Here is a 14,022-nt window from a genome sequence, read left to right as displayed (position 1 = left end):
ATATTCCGTTTTAGTGTTTAATATGTATCAACGCAAATGAATTATATTGAGGAAATCAGGAGTTACATAAGAAAGAAGGTGACAGTATGTTTTTAGTATCCTCCCATTGTGAGCTTAGAAATGCAGAGAAAAACTCCTCAGCCTTTGTTTTGTTAACCCCATCCGTGTCCCATTACATACATCCTTTGAAGGTTCACATTTCTTCCTAGAATTCTCATTCCAATTCTTTCTCCATAGTGAAAGTTGATGTGTTAGGAACCTTTCTTTTTCTGTTGTGAGTCTAGTAATAATTTATAGCTTTTAGGAAGTGATAGATGCCAGTAATTGAGCAATTTTTTTTAGTGAAAAAAATAAAATTCTTTATTACAGTGTTTATAACCAGATAACTGTAGAGTGATACAAGTCAGTATTATTAGGGATATACTGTGAATCGAAGCCTCTGTTTTAAGTTTAGATTTTATATGTATCTTTAAAAGGTTTAAAAGAGACTATTGTTCATAGTATATGCCTAATCCTACTTATGTACCTTTAAGAAGTGTATGTTGTTTTCACTTATCTTATTTTGCTCACATTTTTCCTTTTGTTCCTTGTCTTAAACTCATGCTTGATTGATTGGTCATGTCTTATTTTTTTCCGTTTTTCTTCTTCTCCCCCCATGCTTTTTAAGGTATTTTTGATGTTTTCAAAGTTTATTTATTTTGGAGCGAGAGAGAGACAGAGTGCAAGCAGGGTAGGGACAGAGACAGAGGGAGACACAGAATCCAAAGCAGGCTCCAGGCTCCGAGCTGTCAACACAGAGCTCAATGTGGGGCTCAAACCCACAAACCGTGAGATCATGACTCATGAGCTGAAGTTGGACGCTGAACTGACTGAGCCACCTACGTGTTCCCCCCACCATGCTCTTTTTTAATCGTTTACCCCTACCCTAATGTTTCCTTGCAGAAAACATTTCTTTAGGGTCTGTTCTGTTAGTACATCACTTTCTGTCAACTCCATTGTCAACATATTGGTTACAGAATTCTACTGTCTGTGTGTGGTTTTCATCCATGACTCATTGCCCCACAAGGTTTCTTATTCTTTTTTCATCTTTGTTGGAAGGAGCTGAGCTAAATGTTTTTGTAATGTTTGTATTTGTCTTGGAAAGGGCGGGAGAGACAGAGAGAACGAGCAAGTGCTCGTAGGGAGGGGCAGACAGAGAGGGAAGGAGGGGATCTCAAGCAGGTTCCTCGCTGTCACCACAGAGCCCGATGTGTGCCTTGAACCCCACTAACCGTGAGTTCATGACCTGAGCTGAAATCAAAAGTTGGTCACGTAACTGACTGAGCCACCCAGGCGTCCCAGAAGGAGCTACATTTAAACAGTCATATTTGACTTTAGTGTTTTGAGAAACAGAAGCAACTTAAACTGTTTGCAGTTTCAACTTACCTACATAAGATACTACTGAAGAGTAAGTTTGTACATTTTCTCTTACAAGAGATAGTTCATGCCAGTATAAATCATGCAAACATTTCACAAGATAACATATTTAAATTTCTTAGCGTTAGTGTTTTCAACATGCTTTCAATTACCTAGGGTTCAAGGTGTATCTGAGGCTACTTTGGTAAAGTATTTACCTGATATTAATCAGTTACAGGTACGGCGAGTAACATTTTGAGACTACCTATGAGATCTCTTGTGTTGCTCACCACATGAGAAAATGGAGACTGGTAATAAATAGTAAATGGCATAACTGAGATTTGAGTCTACATTTGAAAGATTCCAAAGCGTGTGTTCCTTGTGTGAGGGTGCTCATTTTGTAATGGTGAATATTACAATGATTTTATTGAATTGGATTCTCGTAATCCTTAAAGCTGTTAATTCTTTTCTAGAATGTCCCGAAACCACGCGTAGCAAAGCTACTGCATTCTTCTTGGCAATTCATGAAAAAGTTTAAGTTATTGGGAGACTTGTATTATTCACTGATTCTTGTCCATTCTCGTGTTATTCACCAATTTGAAGTGACAGATATTTTCATGTCCTCTTTACTTTGTTTTCTACTAAGTGAGAGCAAAACGTGGCACTGTGAAACCAGAAGGTGGAACCTTAACTGAGGACAACAGTCCTGATTCTGAAAATAAAGATATGGCTGAAACTCTTTCCAAACCACCAGCCAGAGTTTATGGCGATCCTCTTCCTGTTTTACCATCATCTAAATCTCTTCTGAAACCTTCTCTCAAGACGTTAGCTGTCCTTGGTCTTGCAAAGGTAAGTTGTTTTGTTGTATGCTCCCCCCACCCCATACCATCCTCTTGCTCCTTATAATGATGAAAAGGATCTTAGGAAGAAATGGAAGTCCTCAAGATCATAACAGAAGTCAGTGTAATGACCACAGAGAGGAAGGTACAGGATTGAAATTTATAAAGTTTGGTGGGAGTAGACAATTCTCGGGGATGCCTTTATGGGAGCAAAGAAGGAGAAGGCAGCTGGAAAGAATAGCTAGATGCATGTGAAGATGGGGGGGGGGTGAAGGGGAAGAATTCATTTTAGAGGGGCGAGATGAACTTAAAAGTATGAAGAGTTGAGAGAGTATCATCAAATCACAGCAGCAATAGTGGGATTAAGGCAGAGCAGATGTTCTTTAAATTATAAAATGTGGGAGAAAATATTTTAAGTGCAAATTAAGAAAAAAAAAAGCCAGGTAATAAAAAAAAATGCTTAGATTCCTCTGAATGACTTACAGCTGATTTCTGTGAAGAACTGGAAGAAATTTTTGCCCTTACGTTTCAGTTTAATAAAGGTGATATCCTGTATTTAGTTTAGCAAAACCTGTGTTTCTAAGGAATGCAAAGTGAAATCTGTTTAGGCCATACCAGATTGATGGCGAATTTTCAATTTTTGGCTATTGTCTTTCTTGGGGTTTCTAAGGTTACTTACTGTGTGGTATAATCTTGGTATATTTTAGGTCTTTTTGAGGAGAAAGACGGGAAAGAAACATTTATTCTTTTCATTAAATAAAATTTCTGGTGATGTAAATAAGGTTCTTTATCCGTGAAATGAAAAACTAAATTTGAAGCTGCAACACTGAATTTGTTTTTTGTTTTTGAGCTTATTTATTTATTTTGAGAGAGAGAGCAAGCAGGGTAGGGACAGGGAGAGAGGGGGGAGACAGAGAGAATCCCAAACAGGCTCTTCATTGTCAGCACAGAGCTCGACGCATAGCTCAGACTCACAAACCGGCTTGCGAGATGACGACCTGAGCCCAAATCGAGATGCCTAACTGCCTGAGCCACCCAGGTGCCACTTAAGCTTCCACACTCTGAAAGAAAAAATATATAAAATATGTTTTCTGCATTCTGATTTACCTTTTTTTAAAGTGTTCAACTGTTTATGTATTTTGAGAGAGAGAGAGAGAGACAGAGACAGAGAATCCTAAGCAGCCTCTGTGCTGTCAGTGTCAAACCTGACACAGAGCTTGAATAACCTGAGCCAAAATCAAGCTGGACGCTTAACCAGCTGAGCCACCCAGGTGCCACTCTTTTTTTTAATAGAATCTGCATAGAATAGACACATACACACATACCAAATGAATGAACTCAAAATGTATAAATTTTTGTCTAATATGAACTCTTTGTCATGACAGAATCATAAGGCAGGAAAGGTTGCCAAGAGAGTATGCCAAATTCTTTGTAGGAGATGATTTTTACTTCTTTGAAGATTTCCGACAATAGATACATTTTTAAAACCATATTTATTTATTTTTGAGAGAGATGGAGCATGAGCGGGGGAAGGGCAGAGAGAGAGAGGGAGACACAGAATCTGAAGCAGGCTTCAGGCTCTGAGCTGTCAGCACAGAGCCTGACACGTGGGGCTCAAGCTCAGGAACCATGCGATCATGACCTGAGCCAAAGTCAGATGCTTAGCCGACTGAGTCCCCCGGGCACCCCAAGGTACATTTTATATTATACAGGGGAAACTTTAGTATTCATAGTTGTTCGATTTAGCATGTAAATTCTTTCATGTCTAAAACTGAGAAAGACGGGTGAGTTGATTTTTTTTTTTTTAGTTCCTTTCTTCTTTTCTCCTGGGAATGTTCAGTCCTGCTTGATAATGACACATGTATTTGAAGACTTTAAAATCTTCAAATTGGATGATCATAAATATATTAGTTGCTTAATGCTAGATTCCTTCTCGGGTCCTTAACTACCTTTCTATATGGTGTAGATAGGAAATTAGAGCTCTTCAATGCTGTTCCCAGTAGAATAATAAAACTATATGAAGTTTAAAAATTGGTTTTTATATTTTTCTTAGACATCGTGGTAGTAGTGGAAAATGGCTCAAAATTCTGTAATCCTGTATTTCTCTTCTATACTTTAAATCGTGTCCCTTAAGATTAATTTTTTTATTTGTTTTACTATTTTTTTAAATGTTGATTCTTGAGAGAGAGTGAGGGAGCATATGAATTGCAAGCCGACTCCATGCTTCGTGTGGACATGACGCAGGGCTTGATCCCACGGCCTTGGGACCATGACTCGAGCTGAAACTAAGAGTTGGACGCTCAACTGACTGAGCCACCCAGGCGTCCCAAGATTAATTTTTAAAAAGCAGTATTCTTGGGGCGCCTGGGTGGCGCAGTCGGTTAAGCGTCCGACTTCAGCCAGGTCACGATCTTGCGCTCCATGAGTTTGAGCCCCGCGTCAGGCTCTGGGCTGATGGCTCAGAGCCTGGAGCCTGTTTCAGATTCTGTGTCTCCCTCTCTCTCTGACCCTCCCCCGTTCATGCTCTGTCTCTCTGTGTCCCAAAAATAAATAAACGTTGAAAAAAAAATTTTTTTTTAAAAAATAAAAAGCAGTATTCTTATAAAATCCTGAATTAGTGTTTCACAGTTAAAACTTTTTATGACTCTTAATGCCATTAATTACAGAAATGAATATTTGTCTATATTAGTAAACGTATAGTTTGCACCCTTAAAACTAATGTTGGAATATAGACGTGAAATCTTGAATCTCATGTTTTCTTCCCCTGCTTTTGTGATTGTATTATTTTTACTCTTTAAAAATATTTTTAGTGTTTATTTTTGAGAGAGAGAACGTGAGGGAGAAGGGGAGGAGTAGGGAGAGGGGGACAGAGGATCCAAAGCAGGCTCTGTGCCGACAGCAGAGGGCCTGATGCGGGGCTCGAACTCATGAACCAAGAGCTCATGACGTGAGCCAAAGTTGGAGACTTAACTGACTGAACCACCCAGGCGCCCCTCCCCTGTTTTCATTATTATTCTTTATTTATTCTTTATTTTTATTAGTTTACAATTCAGTGTCCAGGTAGGGAATATATAGTGTGTACAGTGTAGTCTTGGCTTCGGGAGTAGATTCCCGTGATTCATCACTTCCGGATAACCCCAGGGCTCCTTCCAACATGTGCCCTCCTCAATGCCCACCATCCCTTTTTTCCACCCCCTTGACTCCCCACCCCCATCAACCCTCAGCTTGTTCTCTGTCTTTTAAGAGCCTCGTATGGTTTGCCTCCTCTAGGTATTTGTAACTATTTTTTCTTTCCCTTCCCCTATGGTCTTGTGTGAAGTTTTCAAATTCCACCTATGAGTGAAAACATACAATATCTTTCTCTTGACTGACCTATTTCACTTCGCATCATACCTTGCAGTTGTTTCCTCAGTGTTGCAAATGGCAGGATTCCATTCTTTTTCATGGCCGAGTCGTAGTATTCCATCGTATATAGAAACCACCTCTTCTTTAGCCATTCATCAGTTGATGGACATTTGGGCTCTTTCCATAATTTGGCGATTGTTGGTAGAACTGCTATCAACTCTGGGGTACATGTGGCCCTACAAATCAGCACTCCTGTATCCTTTGGATAAATGCCTAATAGTGCTGTTGCTGGGTTGTAGGGTAATTCTATTTTTAATTTTTTGAGGAACCTCCACACTGTCTTCCAGAGCGGCCGCACCAGTTTGCATTGCCACCAACAGTGCAAGAGGGTTCCCGTTTCGCCACATCCTCGCCAACATCTGTTATTTCCGGAGTTGTGAATTTCACCACCGCACTCTGACCGATTGAGGTGGTATCCCAGTGGGGTTTGATTTGTATTTCCTGGATGACGCATGATGTTGAGCATCTTTGCATGTGTCCGTTGGCCATCTGGATGTCTCCTTTGGAAAAGTGTCTATTCACGTCCTCTGCCCCTTTCTTTTTTTTTTTTTTCAACGTTTATTTATTTTTTTGGGACAGAGAGAGACAGAGCATGAACGGGGGAGGGGCAGAGAGAGAGGGAGACACAGAATCGGGAACAGGCTCCAGGCTCCGAGCCATCAGCCCAGAGCCTGACGCGGGGCTCGAACTCACGGACCGCGAGATCGTGACCTGGCTGAAGTCGGACGCTTAACCGACTGCGCCACCCAGGCGCCCCCTCTGCCCCTTTCTTCGCTTACTTGGTTTTCGGGTGTTGAGTTTGGCAAGTTCTTTATAGACTTTTTTATCCTAACCCTTTATGTGATATGCCATTTGTGAATACATATCTTCTCCCATTCCGTCGGTTGCCTTTAAGGTTTGTTGATTGTTGCCTTTGCTGTGTGGCAGCTTTGTATCTTGATGAGGTCCCAAAAGTTCACTTCTGCTTTTATTTCCCTTGCCTTTGGAGACATGTCAAGTAAGTAATTGCTGCAGCCGAGGTCAGAGAGGTCGTTGCCTGTTTTCTCCTCTAGGATTTTGATGGTTTCCTGTCTCACGGTTAGCTTTTTCATGCATTGGAGTTTATGTTTGTGTAAGGTGTAAGAAAGTGGTCCAGCTTCACTCTTGTGCATGTGGCTGTCCAGTTCTCCCAGCACCATTAGCTAAAGAGGCTGTCTTTTTTGCATTGGCTACTCTTTCCTGCTTTGTTGGAGCTTAGTTGGCCACACATGTGTGGGCCCATTTCTGGGTTCTGTATTCTACTCCATTGGCCTCTGTGCTTGTTTGGAGCTAATACCGTGCGTTTGAGGAGTCCAGCTTTGTAGTACAGGCTAAAGTCTGGGATTGTGATGCCTCCCCCACTCTGGTTTCCTTTCTCAACCTTACTTTGGTTGTTCTGGGTCTTTTGTGGTTCTCTCCAAAGTTTAGGATTGTTTGTTCCAGTTCTGTGAAGAATGCTGCTGTTATTTTGATTGGGATTGCATTGAATGTACAGATTGCTTTGGGTAGTATTGACATTTTAACAATGTTTGTTCTTGCAACCCATGAGCATGGAATATTTTCCGGGTTCTTTGTGTCTTCTTCAGTTTCTTTCATAAGTTGTCTATAGTTTTCAGCATACAGATCTTTTACCTCTTTGGTTAGGTTTAATGCTAGGTATTTTATGGTTTGGTGCAGTGGTAAATGGGATTGATTCCTTGATCTCTCTTTCTAACGCTTCATGATTGGTGTATAGACATGCAACCGATTGGGTGCATTGATGTTTTATCCTGTAGCTTTGCTGAATGCGTGTGTCAGTTCTAGCAGTTTTTTGGTGGAGGCTTTCAGGATGTCCACATAGAGTATCGTGTCATCTGCAAACTGTGAAAGTTTGACCTCTTCTTTGCCAACTTGGGTGCCTTTTATTTCATTTTGTTGTGTGATGTCTAAGGCCAGGACTTCCAACATTATGTTAAACAACAGTGGTGAGAGTAGAAATCCCTTCATGTTCCTGATCTCAGGGGAAAAGCTCTCAGTGTTTCTCCATGGAGGAGACTATTTACTGTGGGCCATTCATATGTGGCTTTTATGGTTCAAAGGTCTATTCCTTCTATCTGATTTTCTTGAGGGTTGTATTAAGAAAGAGTGCTGTATTTTGTCAAATGCTTTTTCTGCATCTATTGACAGGATCATATGGTTGTTATCCTTTCTTCTCTTCATGGGAGGTGTCATGTTGATTGATTTGTGAATATTGAACCAGCCCTGCCGCCCAGGAATGAATCGCACTTGATCCTGGCGAATCATTCTCTTAATATACCATTGCATTACATTTGTTAGTATCTTGTTGAGAAGAAGAAGAAGGATTAACTCTCCTTTAATGTCTGGTAGGATTCCCCTGGGAAGCCATCGTGCCCAGGACTCTTATCTTTTGGGAGATTTTTAATAACTGATTGAATGTCTTCACGGGTTATGGGTCTGTTCACGTTTTCTATTTCTTCCCGTTTGGCTTTTGGTAGTGTGTGGGTGTCTAGGAATTTGTCCATGTCTTCCAGGTTGTCCAGGTTGTTGGCATATACTTTTTCATAGTATCCTCGGATTCTTGTTGTGTTTCTGTGCTGTTGGTTGTGATCTCTCGTCTTTCATTTGTGATTTTATCTGTTTGGGCCTCTCTTTCTTCTTTTTGAGAAGTGTGGCTAGGGGGTTATCAATTTTGTTTATTAAAAAAAAACATCTCTTAGATTCATTGATGTGTGCAACCTTGTTTTTGGATTCTATAGGATTTATTTCTGCTCTACTGTTTCTTGTTTCTCTTCTTCTGCTGACATTGGGCTTTCTTTGCTGCTGTGTTTCTAGTTCGTTTAGGAGTGAAGTTAGTTTCTGTATTTGGGACCATCCTTGCTTCTGGAGATAGGCCTGGATTGCAGTGTATTTTCCTCTAAGGACTGCCTTTGCTGCATCCCAAAGGGTTTGGATTGCGTGTTTTCATTTTCATTTGCTTCCATATGGTTTTTAATTTCTTCCTTAGTCGCCTGGTGGACCCATTCTTTCTTGAGTAGGAAGCTCTGTAACCTCCATGCATTTGGAGGCTTTCCAGTTTTTGTTCTTGTGGTTGATTCCAAGTGTCTGAGCGTTGTGATCTGAAAATATGCATGGTATGATCTCAGTCCTTTTATATTTGTGGAGGGCTGTTTTTGTGACCCAGGATGTCATTGATATTGGAGAATGTTCTATGTGCACTTAAGAAGAATGTGCATTCTACTGCTGTTAAATGAGAAGATCTCAATACATCTGTATCGATATCTATGTGTATAAATGTATATATAAAGGCCAATATATATGTATGTATATCTGAATACATCTGGTCCAGTGACACATTGGATCTGTGTTTCCTTACTGATTTTCTGCCTTGATGATCCGCCTGTTGCCATGCGTGGAGTCTTAAAGTCGTCTACAATCATGGTATTTGTATGTATACATTTATTCATGTTTGTGATTAATCGATTCATATATGTGGGCGTTTCACTCTGGGGGCATAAACATTTGCAATTGTTAGCTCCTCTTGATGGATAGACCCCTTAATTATGATAAAACGCCCTTCTGAATCTGTTACTACAGTCTTTGGTTTAAAATCTAGTCTGTCTGGTGGAAGTATGGCGACTCCAGCTTTCTTTTGACTTCTAGTAGCATGATAGTTGGTTCCCCATACCTTCACTTTGAATCTGGAGGTGTCCTGGGGTGTAAAATCAGTGTCTTGTTGACAGCATATAGATGGATCTTGTTCTTTGGTTTTGTTTTGTGTTTTATCCATTCTGATTCCCTGTGTCTTTTGATTGGGGCATTGACTGTTTCCCACCCCTCCCTTCTGCCCTGCCAAGTTTCTTTGGACAGGTCTGCTGCTACCCTTATGTGTCTTCCCTTGTAGATTAAGACCCGTTTGTCCCTAGCTGCTTTCAGAATTCGCTCTTTATCTTTGTATTTTTCTGGTTTCGCTATGACATGTCATGGCGTTGACCTGGTTTTGTTGATTTTGAAGGGAATTCTCTGTGCCGCCAGGACTTGGATGCCGGTTTCCTTCCCCAGATGAGGGAAGTTCTCAGCTATAAGTTGTTCAAATAAAACTTCTGCCCCTTTCTCTCACTCTTCTTCTTCTGGGACTCCTATGATGTGGCTATTATTTCATCTCACCGAATCAATTAGATGTCTAGTACCTGCCTCGTGGTCTAGTAATTTCCTTTCGTTCCTTTCTCTGCTTCATCTTTGTCCACAATTGTATCTTCTATTTCACCGATTCTCTCTTCTGCTTCTCCCATCCTTGCTGTCACTGCATCCAGTTTGTTTTGTAACTCGTTTACAACATTTCATTTTCAGCATTCATCATGACGATTCCTTAGGTCCTTGATCTCTGAAGCAGTAGATTGTCTGCTGTCTTCTATGCTTGGTTTCCAGCCCCGCTATGCGTCTTATGAGTGTTCTTCCAAAAACGTGCTCAGATATATTGTTTCTGTCTCTTTTGTGCAGTTCTCTGGCTGTCCTTTCTTCCTGGAATTTTTTTTGAGGAGAATTCTTCGATTTCGTTGTTTTGGCTAGATTCCTGCCCTTTATGTGTTTTAATAGCTTGTTCTGTGTCCCACACCTGCGAGTACTACTGTATTAAAAAGGGGTCCTACACAGTCCAGGGCCTGGCAGTTGAACAAATGTTTTGGGAGTGTGTTGTGTGCACTCTTTTGGTGCGCCTTTGGCTGCTTTTCTCGCTACTTGGAGTGGTGGTTTGGGCCTTCCACCAGGTGTGCTTTGATTTGTTTGTTGAAGTAATCCTGGAAAAAAGGAGAAGAGGGTGGTGAAGAATCCTTAGCCCAAACAAAGAGAGAAATGACAGGAGTGGGAAAAAAGACCAGGCAGTGACTCAAAGGAGCTATAGGGCTTAATCCAGAAAGAGAGGGAGGAAAATGAAGAAGGAGATCTGGAAAAGTATAGAGAAAATGCCCGATCAAAGAAACAAACAAAGAATCAGAACAGAGGAACAAAGGAAAAAAATATAGATATAGATATAGATATAGATATAGATATAGATATAGATAGATAATTAGCTTTGACCCAAAGTCAACTTGAGACTACTAGGCTGATTCCAAAGGGAGAAGAGGAGAGAGGAGAGTAGATAGAGAAAAAAGGGAAAAGAGAAGAGAGGGAAAGCAAAGGAAAGAAAAGATGGGCACCTGGGTGGCTCAGTAGATGAAGCGTCCAACTCTTGAATTTGGTTCAGGTCATGTTCTCGCTGTTGGTGGGTTCGAAACCCCCATCAGGTTCTGCCGTGAGCATGGATCCTGCTCGGATTCTCTCTCTCTCTCTCCCTCTCTCTGTACCTCTCCTGCTTGATCACTCACTCTCTCTCAAAATACAGAAATAAACATTAAAAAAGAAAAGAAAAGATAAAAAGAACAATAATTCAAATGAAAACAAACAAACAAACTAAGATACAAAACCAGAGGAGAGTTGTCTGTTGGTGCCTGGGACTGGTGGCTGTGCTGGTCTAGGGGAGGGGCTGTCTGGTCCCATCAGTGTCAGTCTCACTCCCACAGAGAAGCAGTTACCGGGCACAGAGAGGCAGGGTTTGGTTTAATGGGCCTGCCTCCACTGAGGCTCACTGTCCATTCATTGAAGCCCCACGATGTTGGTCATGGGGGGAGAAATGGCGACACCCCAGTCTCTCCTGCCAACACGAGGTGTCTCAAAACTCACTGTTTAGGCCGTCCTCACGGAATAGCCTGGGGGGCCGGCTTGCCTTGCTGCACGGTCCCCTGTGCTCCCTGAGCACTGAGCTGGGATTCAAAACGCTGTGGGATCCCCCTTTGCTCAGACCTGGTAGTGGAGTTGCGCCACTCTGCCCAGTGGACAAAGGGCAAGCCCTTGTCCCACCAAAGCCGACTTCCTCTCTCCTTCCCTTTCTCTGCCCACCTCTTTGGGGAGCATCTCCCCCCAGTATCAGAGAGCCAGGCTCCAGTGGAGTGGCATAGGGAAGCTCTTTGCCTAGAAATCCGGGAGTCAAGTCAACTCCTCCTTCTCCCCATTTTCTGGGTTCAGAGGAGCCACATCCCTGCCTGTCACAGCCTTGCCCAGAGACACCTCCCACCCTTCTTTCTGGAACTGTTGGCTTAACAGTCAGTTGCTTTTTATTTTTTCTATTTAAAAAAATATTTTTAATGTTTTTCTTTATTTTTGAAGGAGAAAGAGAGACAGAGCATGAGTGGGGGAGGAGCAGAGAGAGAGGGAGACCCAGAATTCGAAGCAGGCTCCAGGCTCTAAGCTGTCAGCACAGAGTCCCGATGCGGGGCTCAAACCCAGAAACTGTGAGATCATGACCTGAGCCGAAGCCAGATGCTCAACTGACTGAGGCCCCCAGGCGCCCCAACAATGAGTTTCTTTAGGCAAGGTGTGCAAGCTTGGGATAAGCCACTGAAGCCACAAAGGTCAGCAGAGGCTGTGGGGCTGGAAGCTCTGTCGAGTGCTGATCTGGGGAGCCAGTATGACCTAGCACCGTGAAACAGGTGAAGAAGGAGCTCTGGGTGAGGTTCGAAATTCTGGTGGTTCAAATTCTGGTGCGTGTATTTACGGAGGGGCATCTGTGTGCCAGACACCAGGCTGGGCTCTGCGGACACAGCAGTGAACAAGATAGTCCTGCCCCCTTGAGGCTGACATCCCAGTATGGTAGACACACCCTGATAGACCTTCTGAGTGTGACTAAAAGGATCATTACAGGCTTTGCACCACAGTGTGAAGGAGAGGCACTTGGCCCCACAAGAATGTGTAACAGGGTGAAGTAACCTCATGTAGGTGGCCCATGAAGGTTTTCTGGAGGTAGTGATGTTTGAGAAGATATGTGAAGCACCTATAAACCCTTTTAGGTAAAGGGAGGAGGTGGAAAGAGAGGAACACCGTTCCTGGCCGAGGGAGCTGCGTCTACAAGGACTTTGTGGCTGGAGGGACCACGATGAACTTGAGGAAGACAGAGGGCTCGGAAGTGGCTGGAGTACAGAGAAAAGGAGAATGGTGGCAAAGGCAGAGGGGCAGAGCATGTGGTCCTGTCCTAAAAGCACGAGGAAAGGAGTGGGGAGGACATGAGCTATGCGCAAGGAGAGGGTGGAGCTAAAATTGATTGCTTGTAAATTGTGCAGTCTCAGGCAAGCATCTGTCTTTCCCTTCACGAGGGGCTGGGGGGTTTATCCATGAGGAGGAAAATTACTCACCTATCAGAATGAGCCATGGGCAAACAGCCACCATGTTAGCCTGAGCTGCTTCTGAGCAGGTATCTAATCTTGTCTGTCTCCCCAGTGTCGCCCAGGGAAAGCTGGGGACAGGGTGGCCTCAGCATGATTTCTTCCAGTTGAGATCCAGCCCGCTCTCATCCTGGCTCCTGCCAGGCCCGCTTTGCCCTCCCCTCCTTTCCTCTCTCCGCCTCCACCCCTTAATTTTGTTTTGGTTCCCAGAGCAGCAGGGACTGGCTTCTCGTTGCCATGACGACTGCCATTAAAGGAGCCTGCCCATGACACAAATTGGTCAGGGAAGCCAAGTGACTAACCGCCTTGTTTTCTTGCCTTGAGCTGGGCCTGGCAGGACTCTTAATTGGAAGGAAGGCAGGTGCTTGAGGGCCGACCCCCTGGAGGGGGAGTGGGGATGAGGGGAGTGCTAGAGGGCAGGCCACGTGTACCTCTGCAAACTGGAGCCTTTGTCACTGCCACTGAGCTGGGTGTGTTTGGGGAGATGCACCTCCCAGCCCCTGGGTGTGGGGTGATGGGATGGGGGGAGGAGGGCATCCCATGCTAAGAAGACAGGAGGAAAGAGAGTCAACCCCATGGTGCTTCCAGTCTAACCCAGTGGCACTTCATGAACAAGGGGTGGCAATGTTGCCCCCCGGGTAGGGTTGCCAGGTAACATAGAGGTCACACAGTTAAATTCACATTCTAGATAAACAGCAAGTACTTTTGGAGTGTCAGTATGCATTGCTAAATCTGGCAGCCCTACTCCAGGGGGACGTTTGGCAACGTCTGGGGATATTTCTCATGGTGAGAAATGAGAGTGCTGCTGGCATTGAGTGGGTAGAGTCCAGGGATGCTGTTCAACTTCCTGCAATGCCGAGGACAGCCCCCACCACAGAGAAGTGTGCAGCCCGGAACGGCACTGCTGTGGAGGTTAAGAAACCTCTGTGCTAGGCACTGTGCTGAGTGCATGCCAAGCGTTCCTTCTTTTGCTCTTCATGACAGCCCTGAGAGGGAGGATAATTATTTCCTCCACTCGATAGAGGAGGAGCTGGAGGCACAGAGATGTTAAGCAGCTCACGTTAAGGTCACACAGCCTGTCCGTGGAGGAGCTAGGATTCAAATCCTGCTTTCTC

The 14,022-nt window shown here is 43.5% G+C and overlaps 1 protein-coding gene across 1 annotated transcript in view; it reads left to right on the top strand.

The window, feature by feature from the left end:
• The window catches only part of LOC125148788 (small G protein signaling modulator 1-like), a 113,066-nt gene that overhangs the window by 11,052 nt on the left and 87,992 nt on the right, over nucleotides 1–14,022 (top strand). The window contains 1 exon segment of the mRNA XM_047827054.1: nucleotides 2,042–2,244. Coding sequence (XP_047683010.1) covers nucleotides 2,122–2,244 — 123 coding nt within the window. The 5' untranslated portion in view covers nucleotides 2,042–2,121.

The sequence above is a fragment of the Prionailurus viverrinus genome, chromosome D3, assembly GCF_022837055.1.
Source record: "Prionailurus viverrinus isolate Anna chromosome D3, UM_Priviv_1.0, whole genome shotgun sequence".
Lineage (NCBI taxonomy): Eukaryota > Metazoa > Chordata > Mammalia > Carnivora > Felidae > Prionailurus > Prionailurus viverrinus.
This window is presented reverse-complemented; position numbering and strand designations above follow the sequence as displayed.